Source organism: Oncorhynchus kisutch, linkage group LG11, assembly GCF_002021735.2.
Source record: "Oncorhynchus kisutch isolate 150728-3 linkage group LG11, Okis_V2, whole genome shotgun sequence".
Lineage (NCBI taxonomy): Eukaryota > Metazoa > Chordata > Actinopteri > Salmoniformes > Salmonidae > Oncorhynchus > Oncorhynchus kisutch.
Window position 1 is genome coordinate 23,219,774 of NC_034184.2, and position 19,362 is coordinate 23,239,135.

The window sequence follows — 19,362 nt, forward strand, 5'->3', positions numbered from 1 at the left end:
ACACCATTTATTAGCAAGCCTGGCTGGAACACACACGGGGTGCACTCTCAGCCTGTGTGACAGACGGTCGCAGTGCTGCAGACTTGGTCATGTGTTTTCTGTATGTTCGCTGCTGTTTGGTTTTAAAATGGGTTTTAAACCAGGATATAATATATTTGATATTTTGTTAAAAATATAGTTGGGTTTTATCAGTGAGCTAAGAGGTCATGCCTACGGGATTTGAACAAGGATATCAGTTTCAACAATAATCATACATACATACATACTGTATAACAAAAAGGACTGTTCCTTGCAAAATAAACATACAGAGGCAGATTTTGTTGGATTAAAAGGGATTTTAATGTAAATACATTAGCAAATTAGCTGCATTAAAATGTTTCACCTTTTATGTTGATGTCTTAAAATTGAAAAATGGCACAGGACACTTTAAACTGCTTAGTTTACTTACAAACCTCATTACAACCCTGCATGTCAGCATTTGAGTGAAAGCAAAACACATTTCCTGTTTGTCCTCTGTCCCGTCTGTTTCCTTGTTCAGACACAGTAGAATCAAAGCAGAGGAAAGACTTAATACACAAACAGCATGTACACTTCACTGCCTGAAGTGAGGGGAAATAGAAAGAAAGACTTAATACACAAGCAGCATGTACACTTCACTGCGTGAAGTGAGGAGAAATAGAAAGACTTAATACACAAACAGCATGTATACTTCACTGCCTGAAGTGAGGGGAAATAGAAAGAAAGACTTAATACACAAACAGCATGTACACTTCACTGCCTGAAGTGAGGAGAAATAGAAAGACTTAATACACAAACAGCATGTACACTTCACTGCCTGAAGTGAGGGGAAATAGAAAGAAAGACTTAATACACAAACAGCATGTATACTTCACTGCCTGAAGTGAGGGGAAATAGAAAGAAAGACTTAATACACAAACAGCATGTACACTTCACTGCCTGAAGTGAGGGGAAATAGAAAGAAAGACTTAATACACAAACAGCATGTATACTTCACTGCCTGAAGTGAGGGGAAATAGAAAGAAAGACTTAATACACAAACAGCATGTATACTTCACTGCCTGAAGTGAGGGGAAATAGAAAGAAAGACTTAATACACAAACAGCATGTATACTTCACTGCCTGAAGTGAGGGGAAATAGAAAGAAAGACTTAATACACAAACAGCATGTATACTTCACTGCCTGAAGTGAGGGGAAATAGAAAGACTTAATACACAAACAGCATGTACACTTCACTGCCTGAAGTGAGGGGAAATAGAAAGAAAGACTTAATACACAAACCGCATGTATACTTCACTGCCTGAAGTGAGGGGAAATAGAAAGACTTAATACACAAACAGCATGTACACTTCACTGCCTGAAGTGAGGGGAAATAGAAAGAAAGACTTAATACACAAACAGCATGTATACTTCACTGCCTGAAGTGAGGGGAAATAGAAAGAAAGACTTAATACACAAACAGCATGTATACTTCACTGCCTGAAGTGAGGGGAAATAGAAAGAAAGACTTAATACACAAACAGCATGTACACTTCACTGCCTGAAGTGAGGGGAAATAGAAAGAAAGACTTAATACACAAACAGCATGTATACTTCACTGCCTGAAGTGAGGGGAAATAGAAAGAAAGACTTAATACACAAACAGCATGTATACTTCACTGCCTGAAGTGAGGGGAAATAGAAAGAAAGACTTAATACACAAACAGCATGTACACTTCACTTCCTGAAGTGAGGGGAAATAGAAAGAAAGACTTAATACACAAACAGCATGTATACTTCACTGCCTGAAGTGAGGGGAAATAGAAAGAAAGACTTAATACACAAACAGCATGTATACTTCACTGCCTGAAGTGAGGGGAAATAGAAAGAAAGACTTAATACACAAATAGCATGTATACTTCACTGCCTGAAGTGAGGGGAAATAGATAGAAAGACTTAATACACAAACAGCATGTATAATTCACTGCCTGAAGTGAGGGGAAATAGAAAGAAAGACTTAATACACAAACAGCATGTATACTTCACTGCCTGAAGTGAGGGGAAATAGAAAGAAAGACTTAATACACAAACAGCATGTATACTTCACTGCCTGAAGTGAGGGGAAATAGAAAGACTTAATACACAAACAGCATGTACACTTCACTGCCTGAAGTGAGGGGAAATAGAAAGAAAGACTTAATACACAAACCGCATGTATACTTCACTGCCTGAAGTGAGGGGAAATAGAAAGACTTAATACACAAACAGCATGTACACTTCACTGCCTGAAGTGAGGGGAAATAGAAAGAAAGACTTAATACACAAACAGCATGTATACTTCACTGCCTGAAGTGAGGGGAAATAGAAAGAAAGACTTAATACACAAACAGCATGTATACTTCACTGCCTGAAGTGAGGGGAAATAGAAAGAAAGACTTCATACACAAACAGCATGTACACTTCACTGCCTGAAGTGAGGGGAAATAGAAAGAAAGACTTAATACACAAACAGCATGTATACTTCACTGCCTGAAGTGAGGGGAAATAGAAAGAAAGACTTAATACACAAACAGCATGTATACTTCACTGCCTGAAGTGAGGGGAAATAGAAAGAAAGACTTAATACACAAACAGCATGTACACTTCACTTCCTGAAGTGAGGGGAAATAGAAAGAAAGACTTAATACACAAACAGCATGTATACTTCACTGCCTGAAGTGAGGGGAAATAGAAAGAAAGACTTAATACACAAACAGCATGTATACTTCACTGCCTGAAGTGAGGGGAAATAGAAAGAAAGACTTAATACACAAATAGCATGTATACTTCACTGCCTGAAGTGAGGGGAAATAGATAGAAAGACTTAATACACAAACAGCATGTATAATTCACTGCCTGAAGTGAGGGGAAATAGAAAGAAAGACTTAATACACAAACAGCATGTATACTTCACTGCTTGAAGTGAGGGGAAATAGAAAGAAAGAAACGTCACAGACATCTGAGGTCGAACTACAGTTAAGTAAACATCTAGTTCTGCATGCCTGTATCACCGCCTGTAATACATTTTGGGGGGCTTTTGTGGAGAAAATAAAATTGCTTAAAATGCTTTAGAAACAGAGAAAATAACTGAAATGTATAAATAGGACATACAAATGAAGACTCATCACTTCTTTTTGAATGGATTCTGAGTCAACAGTATATACAATACATGACAGATGACACTATTATCCTTAGTTTGTTTCAACAAGATAGTGTGCTTCCGCACTGTTAGCTTTAAAGGTATCTGTCGAGTATCATGGCTGGTACGCCTGCAGTCACTACCATATTCCCTTTGACCATATCTCTCTACAACCCCTGGCTACTCTCTGTCAATGTGGGTTTGACATCATGGGTGCAGTCAGCCTGTGGGTGAGGGGCTTTGGGGCAGTGGGGCTGTGCTTTCCCCTAGGTAACACATCATGTCTGTAGTAATGATCTGCTCTCTGGGATGGAAAAGGTGGGAGAGGTGATACTGGTGCAACTACAGTATGATTACTATGGTGAAACCAAGGTGACCTGGAAAACCTCTTCTTTTGCTTCAAGGGAAGAGTATAAGTTCTGCTAAACTTTTCAGCATTAACAAAAGTATCAAATGCAAATGCAAATCCAATCAAATCTAATATATAAGCATGTCATTCATTGAAGGTTGTATGGAAACACAACATGCTAGTATGATATGACTAACTTAATCAGAGTGATCAAACACACTACATGCATTATATAGTCTATGCATTCACCTGACCAGGGTGACTTGGACAGCGAAGATACTATACATCCACAGAACCATCCGCATATCTGAAAAAACAGGCAAGTGACAAAGTTTGACAATCTTATTGTAGTTATTGTTGTTATTGTAGACTTTGGATCAGGTAGAGGAAACATTGCCTGGTGGCTATTCTTTGTGATTTGAATTTGAAACAGCCATTCATGAGCTACTGAGTAAGTACACTCTTATATAAAAAGCTGTTATCTAGAACCTAAAAGGGTTATTCGGCTGTCCCCGTAGGATAACTTTTTTTGGTTTCAGGTTTAACACTTTTGGTTCCAGGTAGAACCATGTTGAAAATAGTTTTACCTGCAAAAAAAGGGTTCTACCTGAAACCAAAAAGGTTTCTCCTATGGGGACAGCTGAAGAACCCTTTTTTCCCTTGAAAAAATAGGAAAGTTGTGGTTGATGAGCAATGGCTCACTGACGGCTCAGTCTAGTCCAGACATGATCGGCTGTGAAAAGCCAACTGACATTTACTCCTGAGGTGCTGACCTGTTTCACCCTCTACAACCACTGTGATTATTATTATTTGACCATGCTGGTCATGTATGAACATTTGAACATTTTGACCATGTTCTGTTATAATCTCCACCCGGCACAGCCAGAAGAGGACTGGCCACCCCTCATAGCCTGGTTCCTCTCTAGGTTTCTTCCTAGGTTCTGGCCTTTCTAGCGAGTTTTTCCTAGCCAACGTGCTTCTAGAGCTGCATTGCTTGCTGTTTGGGGGTTTAGACTGGGTTTCTGTACAGCACTTTTTGACATCAGCTGATGTAAGAAAGGCTTTATAAATACATTTGATTGATAAGAAACGTCTTTGTGTGCTGAGCTGTGCAGACACCATCCTTGCTATGCAATCGACCCAGATGCCAAGCTAATTTGTGAACTGGCAGGACTGGGGGGCTGTACACCCCAATAGGTGCAACAACAGTAATTTAGTTGTCTTTCTCTATCTGTGAAATAATCAGGGAAAACAAACAATAATGGAAAATGAAATCTTTTCATGCATGGATAAGGCACTCAGCTGTAAACTCAACAAATTGTGTTGCTTATTAACTTGTGTGAGTGAATCTTTTCCCTGGTAATACACCTAGATCTGCTCCAACTAATCTCCCTCTGCATACCAATATTTCGATTTCTAGAGTGGAGAGCATTCATGAGTATTTGTATAAAATAAGTGCTATCTGCAGTATTACTATGGTATATATACTGTACTGCTTTTTAACATAATCATGCAGAATATAACATGGGGTTACTCCTTTTATTGTCAATGGTTAGTATTGGATTGAAAGCCTTGTAAGCATATTCATTCCTTCCCAAATGCCCAGGTTTACTCTGCCAAGCCAAGTGCATTGTGTCATGTTTGGCTAGTCGAACGTCAAACTCTTCATTGAGACAGTACTGAAACATCAATCTATGGGCGAGTCACTGCCACATTTTAATTTGTGCCGAAATCAAAATTAAAGAAAAGTTATCTTGCAAATTCAGCAGGCTATGGTGTGAAATAGGCTTTTAGAAGTGGCGTCTTAATTTGACAATGTATCATTAATTCCGTCTTTGGCGTGCGTATCAATGCACCTATCACTCCTTCTTCTATCTGTGGAACAGCTTGTTGCATTGTGGCCATAGACATATAATCTATAGAAAGGATTTGGAACCTTTAACCCTGGCTTTGACTGTTAACCTCATGGCCACGCTAGCAATGGCTGCCAGTCTTGACTTGAATGGGAACTGCCATCTATGGATTATATGTCTATGGTTGTTTGCAGCTGTCGGTTTATTTAGAACATTTCAAAATACAATCGCGCGAAAAATGTACTGTTTGGAAAGCCAATGCTGTCATTACTAAATGTGTAATGTGATAGGTATTTTAACATGACATTTTTTTACACACAAAAAAAACCTTGATAAATAGAATATTTAATCAGTCGTCTTCCTCAAATGAAGGGATGACACAATCTTTGCCAGAGGGAGGGTATCTGATTTCATTGGTCCTCAACTCGTGGTTCAGACACTTCATTCAGGATAAATTAGTTAACCCTGAGTTAACCTGTCCTGGAGCAGGTTAGTTCTGATGGATTTGTTGCCATAGAAATGTACCCGATCTAACCAAAATTACCTAGTTAACTCCTCAAACTACATATGTACGTATGTAGTATAGGGCTCTGGTGAATCAAATTGCATAGGACCACGTTACAATTATTCAACACGGGTCCATTTAACATAGTATTAATGAAATAGAGGTTTGCTAATTTTTCTACAAAAAAAAGAGTAATCTGAGAAGCCATGAAGCACTTCGGTCTTTAACAATTGCTTACATCACATCTAACAGAACAATGACAAATGGAATTCTCTTTGGGAATCCAGCTCTGGTAATGACTCACTGGAAATCTGTATGTGGGAAGGTTCTGAACAATGGACCATACTTTAAGAAATGTACACCAACATTCAAAGCAGGCTTGGGGATTTGAGCTCTTGGCTTGTGTCAAGCTGGCGACACGCTTGTTATGAAAATGGATCTGAGAGTGTTTTTGGCAAAGGCTTAATGAATGGCACTGGCAGACGTCTTTTAACCCAGCAACAGAAATCAGTCCTAGTCATAACGGCAAATAAACAGCCCGCCATGCAAATCTGGTCTGGAGGCCTCCTAACGGGATACACCTGCATCTACAGGGAGAAGAAGATGGCTTTCAAAGTCAAGGGCAAAGAGGAGGACAGCTGTTCATAGAAAATAATGAATCGTGAAAAATAATACTTTTTGGGGAATGATTCAAAAGCCTTTGAAAGTAGGCCTATTGTCCTTCAGCAGTTGTCCTTAAGCAAATATTTAGATGTTACAAGAGTGTAGAACAATAGGAACTAGATCCCTCTCTTCAGGCTTAATGTAACGGTTTCAAAAGCTTTTCAAAATCAACAAAGAACCCCAAACAGATGCATCAAGTAGCCTTTTTCTGAAAGCTAAATATGAATTTCTGAACCCTGAATATGAATTTAAAGGCAATGTTCCCGCGTTCTCAGACTGCATTCGCGGTACACGCTGCATATGTCAGCTCAACTGCTATAGGGCTGAACTTCTGCGATACGGATTGAAGTGAGCCCTCCGATGTACCTATTCAACTCCTAATTACTTGGAGACACCTAACTGCTGTGAAATAAAAAGTATTTTATTTGTGTTGTAAAGATCTTTTGTAGTTCACATGGTTTTCACATTTTGGATTGCAGCACAAATAGAAGTTATGGTTCAGAGATCTTCAATGGATCAACTTAACCCTTTTTCCTCATGGCTTCCCACAAACTCACACATGTGAGGAGAGCAGAGAGCTACCACTTAAATAAGCACTGGCTTGCTCTCTGAATGGCTTATAGAGTTAATTAACAAAAGGCTGTGCCCCTTCTTTGTCAACCCAACCCCTATAGTTTTTGTAGAGTTAAAAAATAATAATAATGAGGACAAAATGAATTCATTTTACAGCAGGTGTGCAAGAAAGATTCCAGATACTTACCATGCTCATTTGCACCAAGCTAATTTATGATGGTGCCCAGCTCTTCTGGTAGGTTAAGGGACTCCACAGTCCCTTGGGAAGAGTTTACTATGTGCTCCATACTGAGAGTTCAGAGCCTAGAACAGGAAAGAAAACAGAGTACACAATATGTAAATGGAAATACAAAAGGAAATAGAGAGAGGAGGAAGGGACATACCCAAAGAAATGTGGGAAACATACAGTGCTCAAGGCTATTGTAAACGCAGCTATTTGAGATCGACTACTGGATCTGCGACTCCAGAAAATCGCTATTCACTTATGAATGTAGCCAACCAAAGGCACAATTAATGGGCCATAGTGGCACCCTCCTCTTCCTTGAGAGCTGCTACAGTTCCTCATCAGCTAATTGTGCTGTTGTTATCCTCCTGAATTAAATTACAGAATCAGCAAGATACTTCTCTGGAACCGTGCTGTTCAACTAGAATCCTTTTAACACTCAATGAGGTGTGATATTTTCTATACAAAACAGTTTGATATCTTACATCTGTTTTATTGGAATCTGAGATGGATCACGACTATCTTTTATGAATTTAGCATCATACTGCAGATAATAAAGGCTGGATCTTAACTTACAGCTAGACATTTACAGCACAGTTTAAATGAGTTGTTTCTTTATGGACTGTTTAAATGAAGAGAGTGTGTTTTCTGTGCCATGTTGGCCCACAACCACGTTATCTTGGCCAGAAAAAAGGCAATTGTAAGTAATCCATTAAACAGGTTCTGTACCAGTTCTATGTGTAGCCACTTTCATTGACTACCATGACACTCCACAGAGAAGACAAATTAGATGCTCAGGAAATTGTTTTTCAAAGTTTGGCTGTGACAAGGCTTTACCAGAAGCGTGACTGCAAGATGGCAATCTTTCCACCTCTGTGACACTGATTTGAGCAGACTCAAAGCCCTGTGTACAGTACTGTACCTGTCTGGTCAAACATGTATGTCCTATCCCACTTTAGGATCAATACATTCACAGCTTACAGGGAGTACAGGGAGTACAGACATACACTACCACTCAAATGTTAGGACATACCTACTCATATAACCAGTGGTGTAAAGTACTTCAGTAAAAATACTTTAAAGTACTACTTAAGTATATTTTTGTTGTATCCCTACTTTACTTTACTATTTATATTTTTGACAACTTTTACTTCACTACATTCCTAAGGAAAATAATGTACGTTTTTCTCCATACATTTTCCCTGACACACAAAAGTACTCGTTATATTTTGAATGCTTAGCAGGACAGGAACATTGTCCAATTCACACACTTCAAGAGAGCATCCCTGGTCATCCCTAATGCCTCTGATCTGGTGGACTCACTGAACACAAATTTTAGTTTGTAAAAGATGTCTGAGAGTTGGGGTGTGCCCCTGGCTATCCGTAAATTTAAAAAACAAGAAAATTGTGCCATCTGGTTTGCATAATATAAGGAATGTATATAAGGAATGTGAAATTATTTATACTTTTACTTTTGCTTTGTATACTTATGTCACACCCTGACCATAGTTTACTTTGTATATTTCTATGTTTTGGTTGGTCAGGGTGTGAGCTGAGTGGGCATTCTATGTTTCATGTCTAGTTTGTCTATTTCTATGTCTGGCCTGATATGGTTCTCAATCAGAGGCAGGTGTTAGTCATTGTCTCTGATTGGGAACCATATTTAGGTAGCCTGGGTTTCACTGTGTGTTTGTGGGTGATTGTTCCTGTCTCTGTGTTTGCACCAGATAGGACTGTTTTGGTTTTCCACGTTTTTTTTTTTTTGTAGTGTTCGTGTTTATTCCTTTTTGTTATTAAACATGAATCAGTATAATCACGCTGCATTTTGGTCCGCTTCTCCTTCACCACAAGAGAACCGTTACAACTTAAGTATATTTTAGAAATTACATTTAATTTTGATACTTATATTTAAAACCAAATACTTTTAGACTTTTACTCAAGTAATATTTTCCTGGGTGACTTTCACTTTTACTTGAGTCATTTTCTATTAAGGTATGTTAACTTTTACTCAAGTTTGACAATTGGGTACCTTTTCCACCACTGGATATAACACATGGAATCATGTGGTAACCAAAAAAGTGTTCAACAAATCAAAATATATTTTATATTTGAGATTCTTCAAAGTAGCCACCCATTGCCTTGATGACAGCTTTGCACACTCTTGACATTCTCTCAACCAGCTTCATGCGGTAGTCATCTGGAATGGTGTGCCTTGTTAAAAGTACATTTGTGGAATTTCTTTCCTTCTTAATGCGTTTGAGCCAATCAGTTGTGTTGTAGGGGTGGTATACAGAAGATATTTATATTTGGTAAAAGACCATGTCCACATTATGTCAAGAACAGCTCAAATAAGCAAAGAGAAATTACAGTCCATCATTACTTTAAGCCATGCTCAGTCAATGCGGAAGATTTCATGAATTTGAACGTTTCTTCAAGTAAAGTCACAAAAACCATCAAGCTCTATGATGAAACTGGCTCTCATGAGGACCGCCACAGGAAAGGAAGAGTTACCTCTGCTGCAGAGGATAAGTTCAGTAGAGTTACCAGCCTCAGACATTGCAGCCCAAATAAATGCTTCACAGAATTCAAGTAACAAACACATCTCAACATCAACTGTTCAGAGGAAACTGCATGAATCAGGCCTTCATGGTCGAATTGCTGCAAAGAAACCACTACTAAAGGACACCAATAAGAAGAAGAGACTTGCTTTGGCCAAGAAACACGAGCAACAGACATTAGACTGGTGGAAATTTGTCCTTTGGTCTGATGAGACCAAATTTGTGTTCCAACCACCGTGTCTTTGTGAGAAGCAGAGTAGGTGAACAGATGAGCTCTGCCTGTATGGTTCCCACCGTGAAGCATGGAGGAAGAGGTGGGATGGTGTGGAGGTGCTTTGCTGATGACGTTGTCTGTGATTTATTTAGAATTCATGGCACACTTAACCAGCATGGCAACCACAGCATTCTGCAGCGATACGCCATCCTATCTGGTTTGCACTTAGTGGGACTATCACTTGTTTTTCAACAGGACAATGACCCAACACACCTCCAGGCTGTGTAATGGCTATTTGACCAAGAAGAAGAGTGATGGAGTGCTGCATCAGATGACCTGGCCTCCACAATCACCCGACCTCAACCCAATTGAGATGGTTTGGGATGAGTTGGACTGCAGAGTGAAGGAAAAGCAGCCAACAAGTGCTCAGCATATGTGGAAGCTCCTTCAAGACTGTTGGAAAAACATTCTAGGTGAAGCTGGTTGAGAGAATGCCGAGAGTGTGCACAGCTGTCATCAAGGCAAAGGGTGGCTACTTTGAAGAATCTCAAATATTAAATACATTTTGATTTGTTTAAGACCTTTTTGGTTACTACATGATTCAAATGTGTTATTTCAAAGTTTTGATGTCTTCACTACTATTCTACAATGTAGAAAATATCAAAAATAAAGAAAAACCCTTGAATGAGTAGGTGTGTCCTTTTGACTGGTACTGTAGTATACTTTGAATGTCCAACTCAGGGTTAAATGCTGCCATTAGTAAACTATAGTATGAGTCTAGTAATCTGATTCCATGGATGACAATCAATCTCTCTGTCTGTTACCTGTTACATTGTTTATTAATACGGACTGACATTTCAATTGAAATCCATGTGTTGAAAGATAATAGAGAGAATGGAGACCAAGGGTTTACTAATAAAAAGGGTCAAATTAAATCTTCTTACATACATTTTTTTCCATAATGATGAGAACTGATGTATGAGGATTTAAGGTAATCTAATAACTTAATACGTAATTCCCTATATGATCCTACATAAAGCGTATGCCCCCAAGCTACTGCAACATGTTTTAACAAAGTCCATGTTAGAGTAAATTATTCATGATCCTTCACACCTGCAGAGCACCTGAAGTAATACGCGTTAAAACCAAATACATGTTACATATTGAAGGATCTGTTTTTCAGAGTTGAAGCCATAGCACCAGCTGGGTCACATCTTTATAATCAGCTCTGTAAATGAGATCTCCAGTATTGGCAAGTGCTTTTGCAATCAATACATCGAGGATGGTTTGCAGGAGGTTTATTTAATATCTAGTTCAGAAGTAAATTAACTATCTATTTAATGTCACATCTTTATCAAGATCAGCCTGCCGACGATGCCATCGCTGCTTCAGAAAGACATTAACAACAGGAAGCATCTGAGCCGGCCAGTGGCCATTATCACTGCATCCATGTGTATCTGTATTGTAATAAAGATCCCAGCTCAGCTCTTAAGGTATTTAAGATTAACACATTTCCACTTAATGTTATTTGTATGACTTCAGGTAAGGCATATAATGGTATCGTACTCCAGAAAGGAATGGAAAGTGTTAGGAGTGTAATGTGACCCACCAGATGCCAATAAATCCACTGGCATATTGAGATTGATTTAATAATTTAAAGGGCCAATCAACGGTTGAAACAATAACAAAGAGTACACCTGGCTATTGTTTCCGTAAAAAACTGACCATCCATGATATCAAAATTATAGTTTTAACCATGTTTTACTTTGTTTACAAACATTGGAGTACAACAAGCTTATATTTTGGGTTCTGATGGGGTACGACAGAGAAACTAAGCTTATGAGGCTAATATATAAGTTATAATCTTTGAGAATCAATGGGTACAAAAATGTTAAAAAAAAAAAAAACATGTAGCAACTGCAGATTTCCCCTTTAAGGGAAATGTGTTGATAGTGATACCACTAATGAGGAAATGAATGGTAAACAGAAAGTAGTTTACCGATATTAATGCAGCTGTTTTAGATGCCTGCATCTCTACCAATGTTTGTTTATGTTTGTTGTCTAATATAGTTTGAAGGACCCTGTGTTAAAAATTGGGAACCAGTTAGGCTACCACAAACAAGTAACCTCGTACAGTAGATCTTCCACAAATAATATGCTTAATTAAGTGTTCTCTAACTAGATATTACTTTACCATTAGATTTGCCTTGCTAATGCTACTGCATCATTTTTAATAGCACTTTTAATTACCCATATGTTAGAAGCATTGCAGTAGAAGGGCACAATTCCATTAGAGCAAAGATACTCCCAAAAGACTGACATTCATGAGTGTAATTAATATGAATATTCTATCCAACAAGACTGCATCCTTCAGCACAGACTTTACCTTCGAGCAAACCCCATGTATCTGCTGCTATGTTGTTCTGCTAAGTAGATTATTAATTGTATTGTGTTAACAGACTCCAACATGCAGTTCTTGTAGTTGCTGTATTAGAAACCAAGGCTGTTATGGAGGGGAATTCTGTACATTTGAACGAAAGGAAAATTATTTTCTCAGTTAATTTTCTCCATTGTCAAGGGAATTCTATAGTATGTAGCGAAATAAACTGCAAATGTCCAACAGCAAGCCATTCCTGTGTTTTCTAAGTATTCTTTTCTGTGTTACAGTAACATATCTATGCCATGTGTTTATTCAAATTATAAAATGGTGTCGCTAAAAATGAACATTGTATATGAGGTGTCATTGCTATTTCAAAAGCAAGCATATGTATAGTCACGTTTATGGTAGCTGTACATTTGTTTTTTGTGTTAATGTCATTTTTTAATGTGCTGGGTGGAGCAGTATGTATTTTTCTCTACATTTCCAAAGGTACACAATGCATTGAACAAATACATTGAGATGAAAATACTTGCAACGCATTGAGCACATAACAACAAACACGGACACAATCTGCTTTCCCATCACATAATAGACAGATGGACCAGTCCCCTTCCAAGGAACAACAAGCTAGCTTTAGTATTCAGCACCGCTTACATTGCACTATTGGAAATGTATGTACATATTAATTGTTTTCTCATTTTGTTGTGGTGAAGTAGCACTACCCAGAATTTAATATGGTAGAATTGATCCTTTTAAAAAATCAGAGCGGCAACACAGAAGTTTCAGGTCTCTCAGGGCTGCTCTATGTTTTACTGTTGAATCTAGAGACATCTATCAGCTTCCCTCAGGCAAAGTGAGGACTGAAATAGGATGCTTGCCAAACAACTTCAAAGCTCTTTATCATGGTAAACTGCCAGATTACAATGTATGTTATTCATAACTGAGGGGGGCTATATTAAATAGTGTAGTAAAAGAGAAATATTGATTGTGATTGGTTGAGGCGAGACGATACAAAATAATGAATAGTTAAATGATAGTTTAGAAATGAATTTATGGATGAGGAATTAGTAAATTTACCTCTCACACTCCCCTTATCGAACAGTTCACACAATATGTTACACCTGTTGGGGGAAAACAATGTGATTAAGACTGGACAAACCATTTGAAATAGTATAAAATATGAAGAAAAAAATTGTCAGACTGGAAAATACCAATTATCTTAACTACTTCATGATCGCATGCAATGCAACATTATGGACTCTACACAGGATGAGAAGCCTAAAGTATGTTACTGTCAAAAAAGTAAACCAATTCAGGGTAGGACAAAAGCCAATATGACAATTTAATTTCAGAAAAACTATTTGGTCATTTTGTGTTCTGGTTATATAGCTAAAGTTTAGCTGGTAAGACATTCATTTTAGTTTTAGTGTCTTTAATTGATTGTTGTGTTATTTTCTTAATTTTGACGAGTCATTTTTTAAGTCTCTAGTTAACATGAATTAGTGGTTTTAGAGTGCCTCTTATTTGGGGGTTAGGAGGGACAGGTTTACTTTTTTAAGTGTAAGTCACTTTTTTATAGTCATTTATAAATTGGCAAACGCAAAATTAGTGTTATTATTAGGGTTACCTGCTTAAGGTTTAGTCATCCTTTGAGTCCCGCGATCTACTGTGTTAATAAGCCTTCAGTCTTCATGTCTACTAGTCACAAAACAGAATTCAGATCTCTAAACGGCCATCGGCGGAGGTGATATATAAAAGCAGCAGCTTTCTAAGGTAGAATAAAAAAAATGGCAAAGAGAAAGACAGCAGAGACACTGATGGGTTGCTGATAAAAGACACAGCAATCTAAGTCCATCCCATTCATTCACTCAGTGATGGCATACGAGTGTGAATGTCTACAATATTCACATACTGTTTGTCGAGAACTGTACACGAGCCAAGTCCAAAAGGTTGAAGGCATTTAGACAATATTGTGGTAGTATAGGGGGACTTTCTTACCTCTTTTATCGCCATATCATTCTCAGAGACATGCTAGTGCAAACAAGTCAATCAGAATTTGTGTTTAATAAGGTCAAACTTAGAGAATAGCTTAAAAATCCATTTATTAGTCTAAACAGTTGCTTTCCATTAACATGTTATACATTTAAAATTACTAACCAAGATTCAAGGAACAATTTGGCTCTTACTTTGAAAGTATTTAACAAAAGATTCTTTATCGTGTTACTGCATGTTATCTACACAACAATTACGAAAGACAAGTCTCGAAAATTCTTTTTTTTTTTTTGACTTTCTGTATCAAAACACATTTTAGCAATGACCTGAAACCAAGCAGGCATTTAGTGCTAGAAACAAGTACTTCAAATGTTTCTGTTTTACCAAAAAGGCTCAACTTTATTAACAAATTATGGCAAAACAAATTTACCAATTTATGGCCACCTATTTAGAGAAGCGTACACATGGTGCTTTATGTTATTTTAATAGATGTTTTATTTACAAATACAAGTTAAACACAGAACAGAGCACTTAGTAAGCTACATACATAGCTGAATGCTTTCAACCCAACACGAAAAAATGTTTAATTAGTTTTACAAGATCAAAATCTAACATCATAACAAATATAGAAAAAAATAAGTTATCACCTAGGTTAACTTTACTCAATAGTAGCAACCCATTTTCATCCTGAAATCAAAGTTCCCTAAGGGCTATCAAGAAGCATCAAGTTCTGTGACAACTTCATGCTTTTATTTTTCGAGGGACAGACAATCATTGACAACCAAGAACAACATTCCAATGTTTATTGAAACACAAGTGTCTTTCTTTTGTTTTCTCTACTAATTGTTCTAAAAAAAGAGTCCATGTTATAAAAAAATCTAACATTTCTGGGAGGAAATTAAACAATCATATGGTTGTCTTATGTCAGAGGTCACAGATGTGGAGCCCCTTCAATATCTACCATAGGGATGTTCTCTGTAGCCCACACGTGAGATCCTTGCTGCTGGGGCTTTGAGTGTTGGACGGGTTGTCGTCCACTCCTCTTCTGCAAGAGGTAGAGTTCAGACAACATTATATACTGTAGTAAGATACTAACTCATATCAAGTTCAAAGTAAGGAACGACTGTAATATTCTGTGGTAGACCAAAGACAAACTATAATAAGTCAAAGACAAACTAAACTTTGAATTCAATCCAACCTGTCTAAGCAATGCTTATGTTTTGTTTACTACTACATGTAAACATGTCTAATTGTGACATTTTTGTTTATCTATAGGTGGGTAATAATGCAGCAAATACATTTTCCCTGTAGAAATTGGTCTTGGTCAATGATTCCCTTCACAGACTTGCTTTTGCTTCACGCTGAGCTGTTCTTTCCGCTTCAATGGTTGAGTATGCAATGTCACCCTAATTTAATGATCAATAAGCTTCATTCATAATATGTGCTTGGGATCAACGCTCTATGAACTTTACAGAACATACAATACAAAGTAGTGTGTCCCTAGCCACTCCGGTTAGCCCTCATCCACATGTTATACCAAGTTATAAGACCAAGTCATTCTATTGCTATGGGCAATACTGCATCACATGCTACTATTATGTGTATAAGGCAATACCATGTAACTTGTTGTCACGTGGGATGGGACTATAGCTTCTGGGGGAGCTGCAAAAGGGTTACATTAATACAGGCTATTCAAAAAATAGAAAATCCTTGTCATTTCTTGGGCATTAATCCTTCTTAACAAGGGCATGCATGTCCATGAGAGTATTCTCAGGTCCTTGTTTTCTGCTGCAGGTACCACTGGGGCTACTGCTCTCAGCACTGTAAATGAAGTACATGAGCGTTCTGTCCTCTGTCGGCCCAAAACTGAGCTCTGGCTCATTCAAGCTGTAGTTTCAAGTTTTAATGTCACGTGCACAAGTACAATGACATGCCTTTCTTGCAAACTCTAAACCCAACAATGCAGTAATCCATATCAATGCAGAGCTAAAAAATAACATAAGGTAGTGTGTGTGTGTGTGTGTGTGTGTGTGTGTGTGTGTGTGTGTGTGTGTGTGTGTGTGTGTGTGTGCATGCGCGCGTGCGTGTGTCTATGTGTGTGTACGTGAGTGTGTAAAGTCCTGTGAGTGTGCATAGAGACAGTGAAAAAAATGTTATAAAATAAAAGGGTCAACTCAGCCATTTTGTTACCAGTCTTATAGCTTGGGGGATAGAAGCTGTTCAGGAGGTTGTTGGTGTCAGACTTGATGCACCAGTACTGCTTGTCGTGCAGAAGCAGAGAGAACAGTCTATGGCTTGGGTGGCTGGAGCTCATTTTTTGAGTGAAATTACATAAAGAGCAAATTCCTTCACTGTGCAGAGCTCTGGTTCTATGTCGCAAAGTGTTTATGGAGCAGAAAATCAAATCATTGGTTTTTGTTGCATCCACACTTCATCGTGCTGAAAATGAATGACCGTGATGTAGCAGACCTACACTGGAAATCAGCTTCAGTGGAGAGCAGAGGGCTGAGAGCCAAGAGCAGAAGCATCCCTGATCTGGTATCCAATCTAATCCACAATGAGGGCACATGTTCAAAAGGCAGAACGCTGGCGGAACATCCACCTCCACCTTTTCAATAGGCATCAGTCAGGCCCCTGGGCCTTCACTGGCGTACATTGTGCTGTGCTGCATCTCTAATCAAATCCTGGCCTGTAGCTAGCTTGCTAGCCAAAGGGTATGATGGGCAATGCATACAGAAGCTGATCCTTGGACCTGAATGAAGCAGGTTGACCTTAGTCATGAATCTTGCCCTGGAGGGAGAACTGAGCGATGGGCCAGCTACAAAGTCAAAATTGTCTATATTGTAAAAATTAATGAATTTTTTATTTATTTGGGGTCTTAATTTAAGGTTAGGGATAGGCATTAGGGTTAGCAGTGTGGTTAACGTTAGGGTTCGGTTTAAAGTCAGATTTTATGACTTTGTGGCTCTGCAAGCTAGTCACCTCTCTGCAGAGCTGATTCATGACAATAAATGACAACTTTCCTGAATGACCAGGCCTAGGCCAAAACTATGGGGCATCTTTCTTTATCTCTCAGCTGTGAAACATTACCTCCTCTATGGATCGTGATGGAGGAGCTGCCAGTATTGTTCAGTGAGAGCTGGGACCCATGACTTTCGCATCAAAGCCTAGCAGGTAGTCCCATTTAAAGGAAGGAGAAGCCATTGAGGTTACATAATGGAGGTGGCTTGAGGCAATGATAGACTTGGTTTTAAAGAACTCTCATGAATATTCAACCATTGGTAATAACACAGGGATATTGTCCATTAAGGGAGTCGGTTTGTGGCCTTCATTTCAGGGCTTCGGTGTAAATAAAAGTAAATGCACTATGGTTTTACCGTAATTGTTGTAGGCTTCGTCATTGGTTCCATGGCCATATTCGTAATATTCAGAAATGCTGAAAAATAAAAAAGGTTATTAAAAAACAATGTTGAGACAAAGAGGAGCGTAATAACTTCCATTAGTCAAGCTCTTTACAAAGGGCTTTGGGCCTCTCACTAATGCAGTACAGTATGCAGTTGAAGTCGGAAGTTTACATACACTTAGGTCGGAGTCATTAAAACTCGTTTTTCAACCGCTCCACAAATTTCTTGTTAACAAACTATAGTTTTGTCAAGTCGGTTAGAACGTCTACATTGTGCATGACACAAGTAATTTTTCCAACAATTGTTTACAGACAGATTATTTCACTTATAATTCACTGTATCACAATTTCAGTGGGTCAGAAGTTTACATGCACTAAGTTGACTGTGCCTTTAAACAGCTTGGACAATTCCAGAAAATGATGTCATGGCTTTAGAAGCTTCTGATAGGCTAATTGACACCATTTGAGTCAATTGGAGGTGTACCTGGGGATGTATTTCAAGGCCTACCTTCACACTCAGTGCCTCTTTGCTTGACATCATGGGATAATCAAAAGAAATCAGCCAAGACCTCAGAAAAAAAATTGTAGACCTCCACAAGTCTGGTTCATCCTTGGGAGCAATTTCCAAACACCTGAAGGTACCACGTTCATCCATACAAACAATAGTACGCAAGTATAAACATCATGGGACCACGCAGCCATCATACCGCTCAGTAAGGAGACGCATTCTGTCTCCTAGAGATCAACGTACTTTGGTGCGAAAAGTGCAAATCAATCCCCGAACAACAGCAAAGGACCGTGTGAAGATGCTGGAGGAAACAGGTACAAAAGTATCTATATCCACAGTAAACGAGTCCTATATCGACATAACCTGAAAGGCCGCTCAGCAAGGAAGAAGCCACTGCTCCAAAACCGCCAGAAAAGAGTGCACATTGGGACAAAGATCATACTTTTTGGAGAAATGTCCTCTAGTCTGATGTAACAAACAAAAAAGGAACTGTATGGCCATAATGACCATCGTTATGTTTGAAGAAAAAATGGGGATGCTTGCAAGCCGAAGAACAACATCCCAACCATGAAGCACGGGGGTGGCAGCATCATGTTGTGGGGGTGATTTTCTGCAAGAGGGACTGCTGCACTTAGATTACATCATGAGGCAGGAAAATTCTTTGGATATATTGAAGAAACATCTCAAGACATCATTCAGAAAGTTAAAGTTTCATCGTAAATGGGTCTTCCAAATGGACAATGTCCCCAAGCATACTTCCAAAGTTGTGGCAAAATGGCTTAAGGACAACAAAGTCAAGGCATTGGCGTGGCCAACACAAAGCCCTGACCTCAATCCTATAGAAAATTTGGGGGCAGAACTGAAAAGGAGTGTGCGATCAAGGAGGCCTACAAACCTGACTCAGTTGCACCAGCTCTGTCAGGAGTAATGGGCCAAAATTCACCCAACTTATTGTGGTAAGCTTG

General features: G+C 38.6%; 1 protein-coding gene across 3 annotated transcripts in view; it reads right to left on the reverse strand.

Moving 5' to 3' along the window:
- Positions 1-315: 315 nt before the first annotated feature.
- The window catches only part of LOC109899140 (KH domain-containing, RNA-binding, signal transduction-associated protein 2), a 132,655-nt gene continuing 113,608 nt past the window's right edge, over positions 316-19,362 (reverse strand). The window contains exons 8-12 of one of the 3 annotated variants that reach the window (XR_004211595.1): positions 17,864-17,922; positions 15,448-15,531; positions 13,572-13,615; positions 7,307-7,422; positions 316-3,832 (exon numbers count right to left, since the gene is read on the reverse strand). Coding sequence is in view for 2 of the 3 variants with exons in the window: in XM_020494194.2 (XP_020349783.1) it covers positions 15,437-15,531; positions 17,864-17,922 (154 nt within the window). In the remaining variant the exon portion in view is untranslated. Of the gene's footprint in view, positions 3,833-7,306; positions 7,423-13,571; positions 13,616-14,543; positions 15,532-17,576; positions 17,654-17,863; positions 17,923-19,362 lie in introns of those variants that run through there. The other 2 variants (XM_031835457.1, XM_020494194.2) reach the window with 2 other exon arrangements.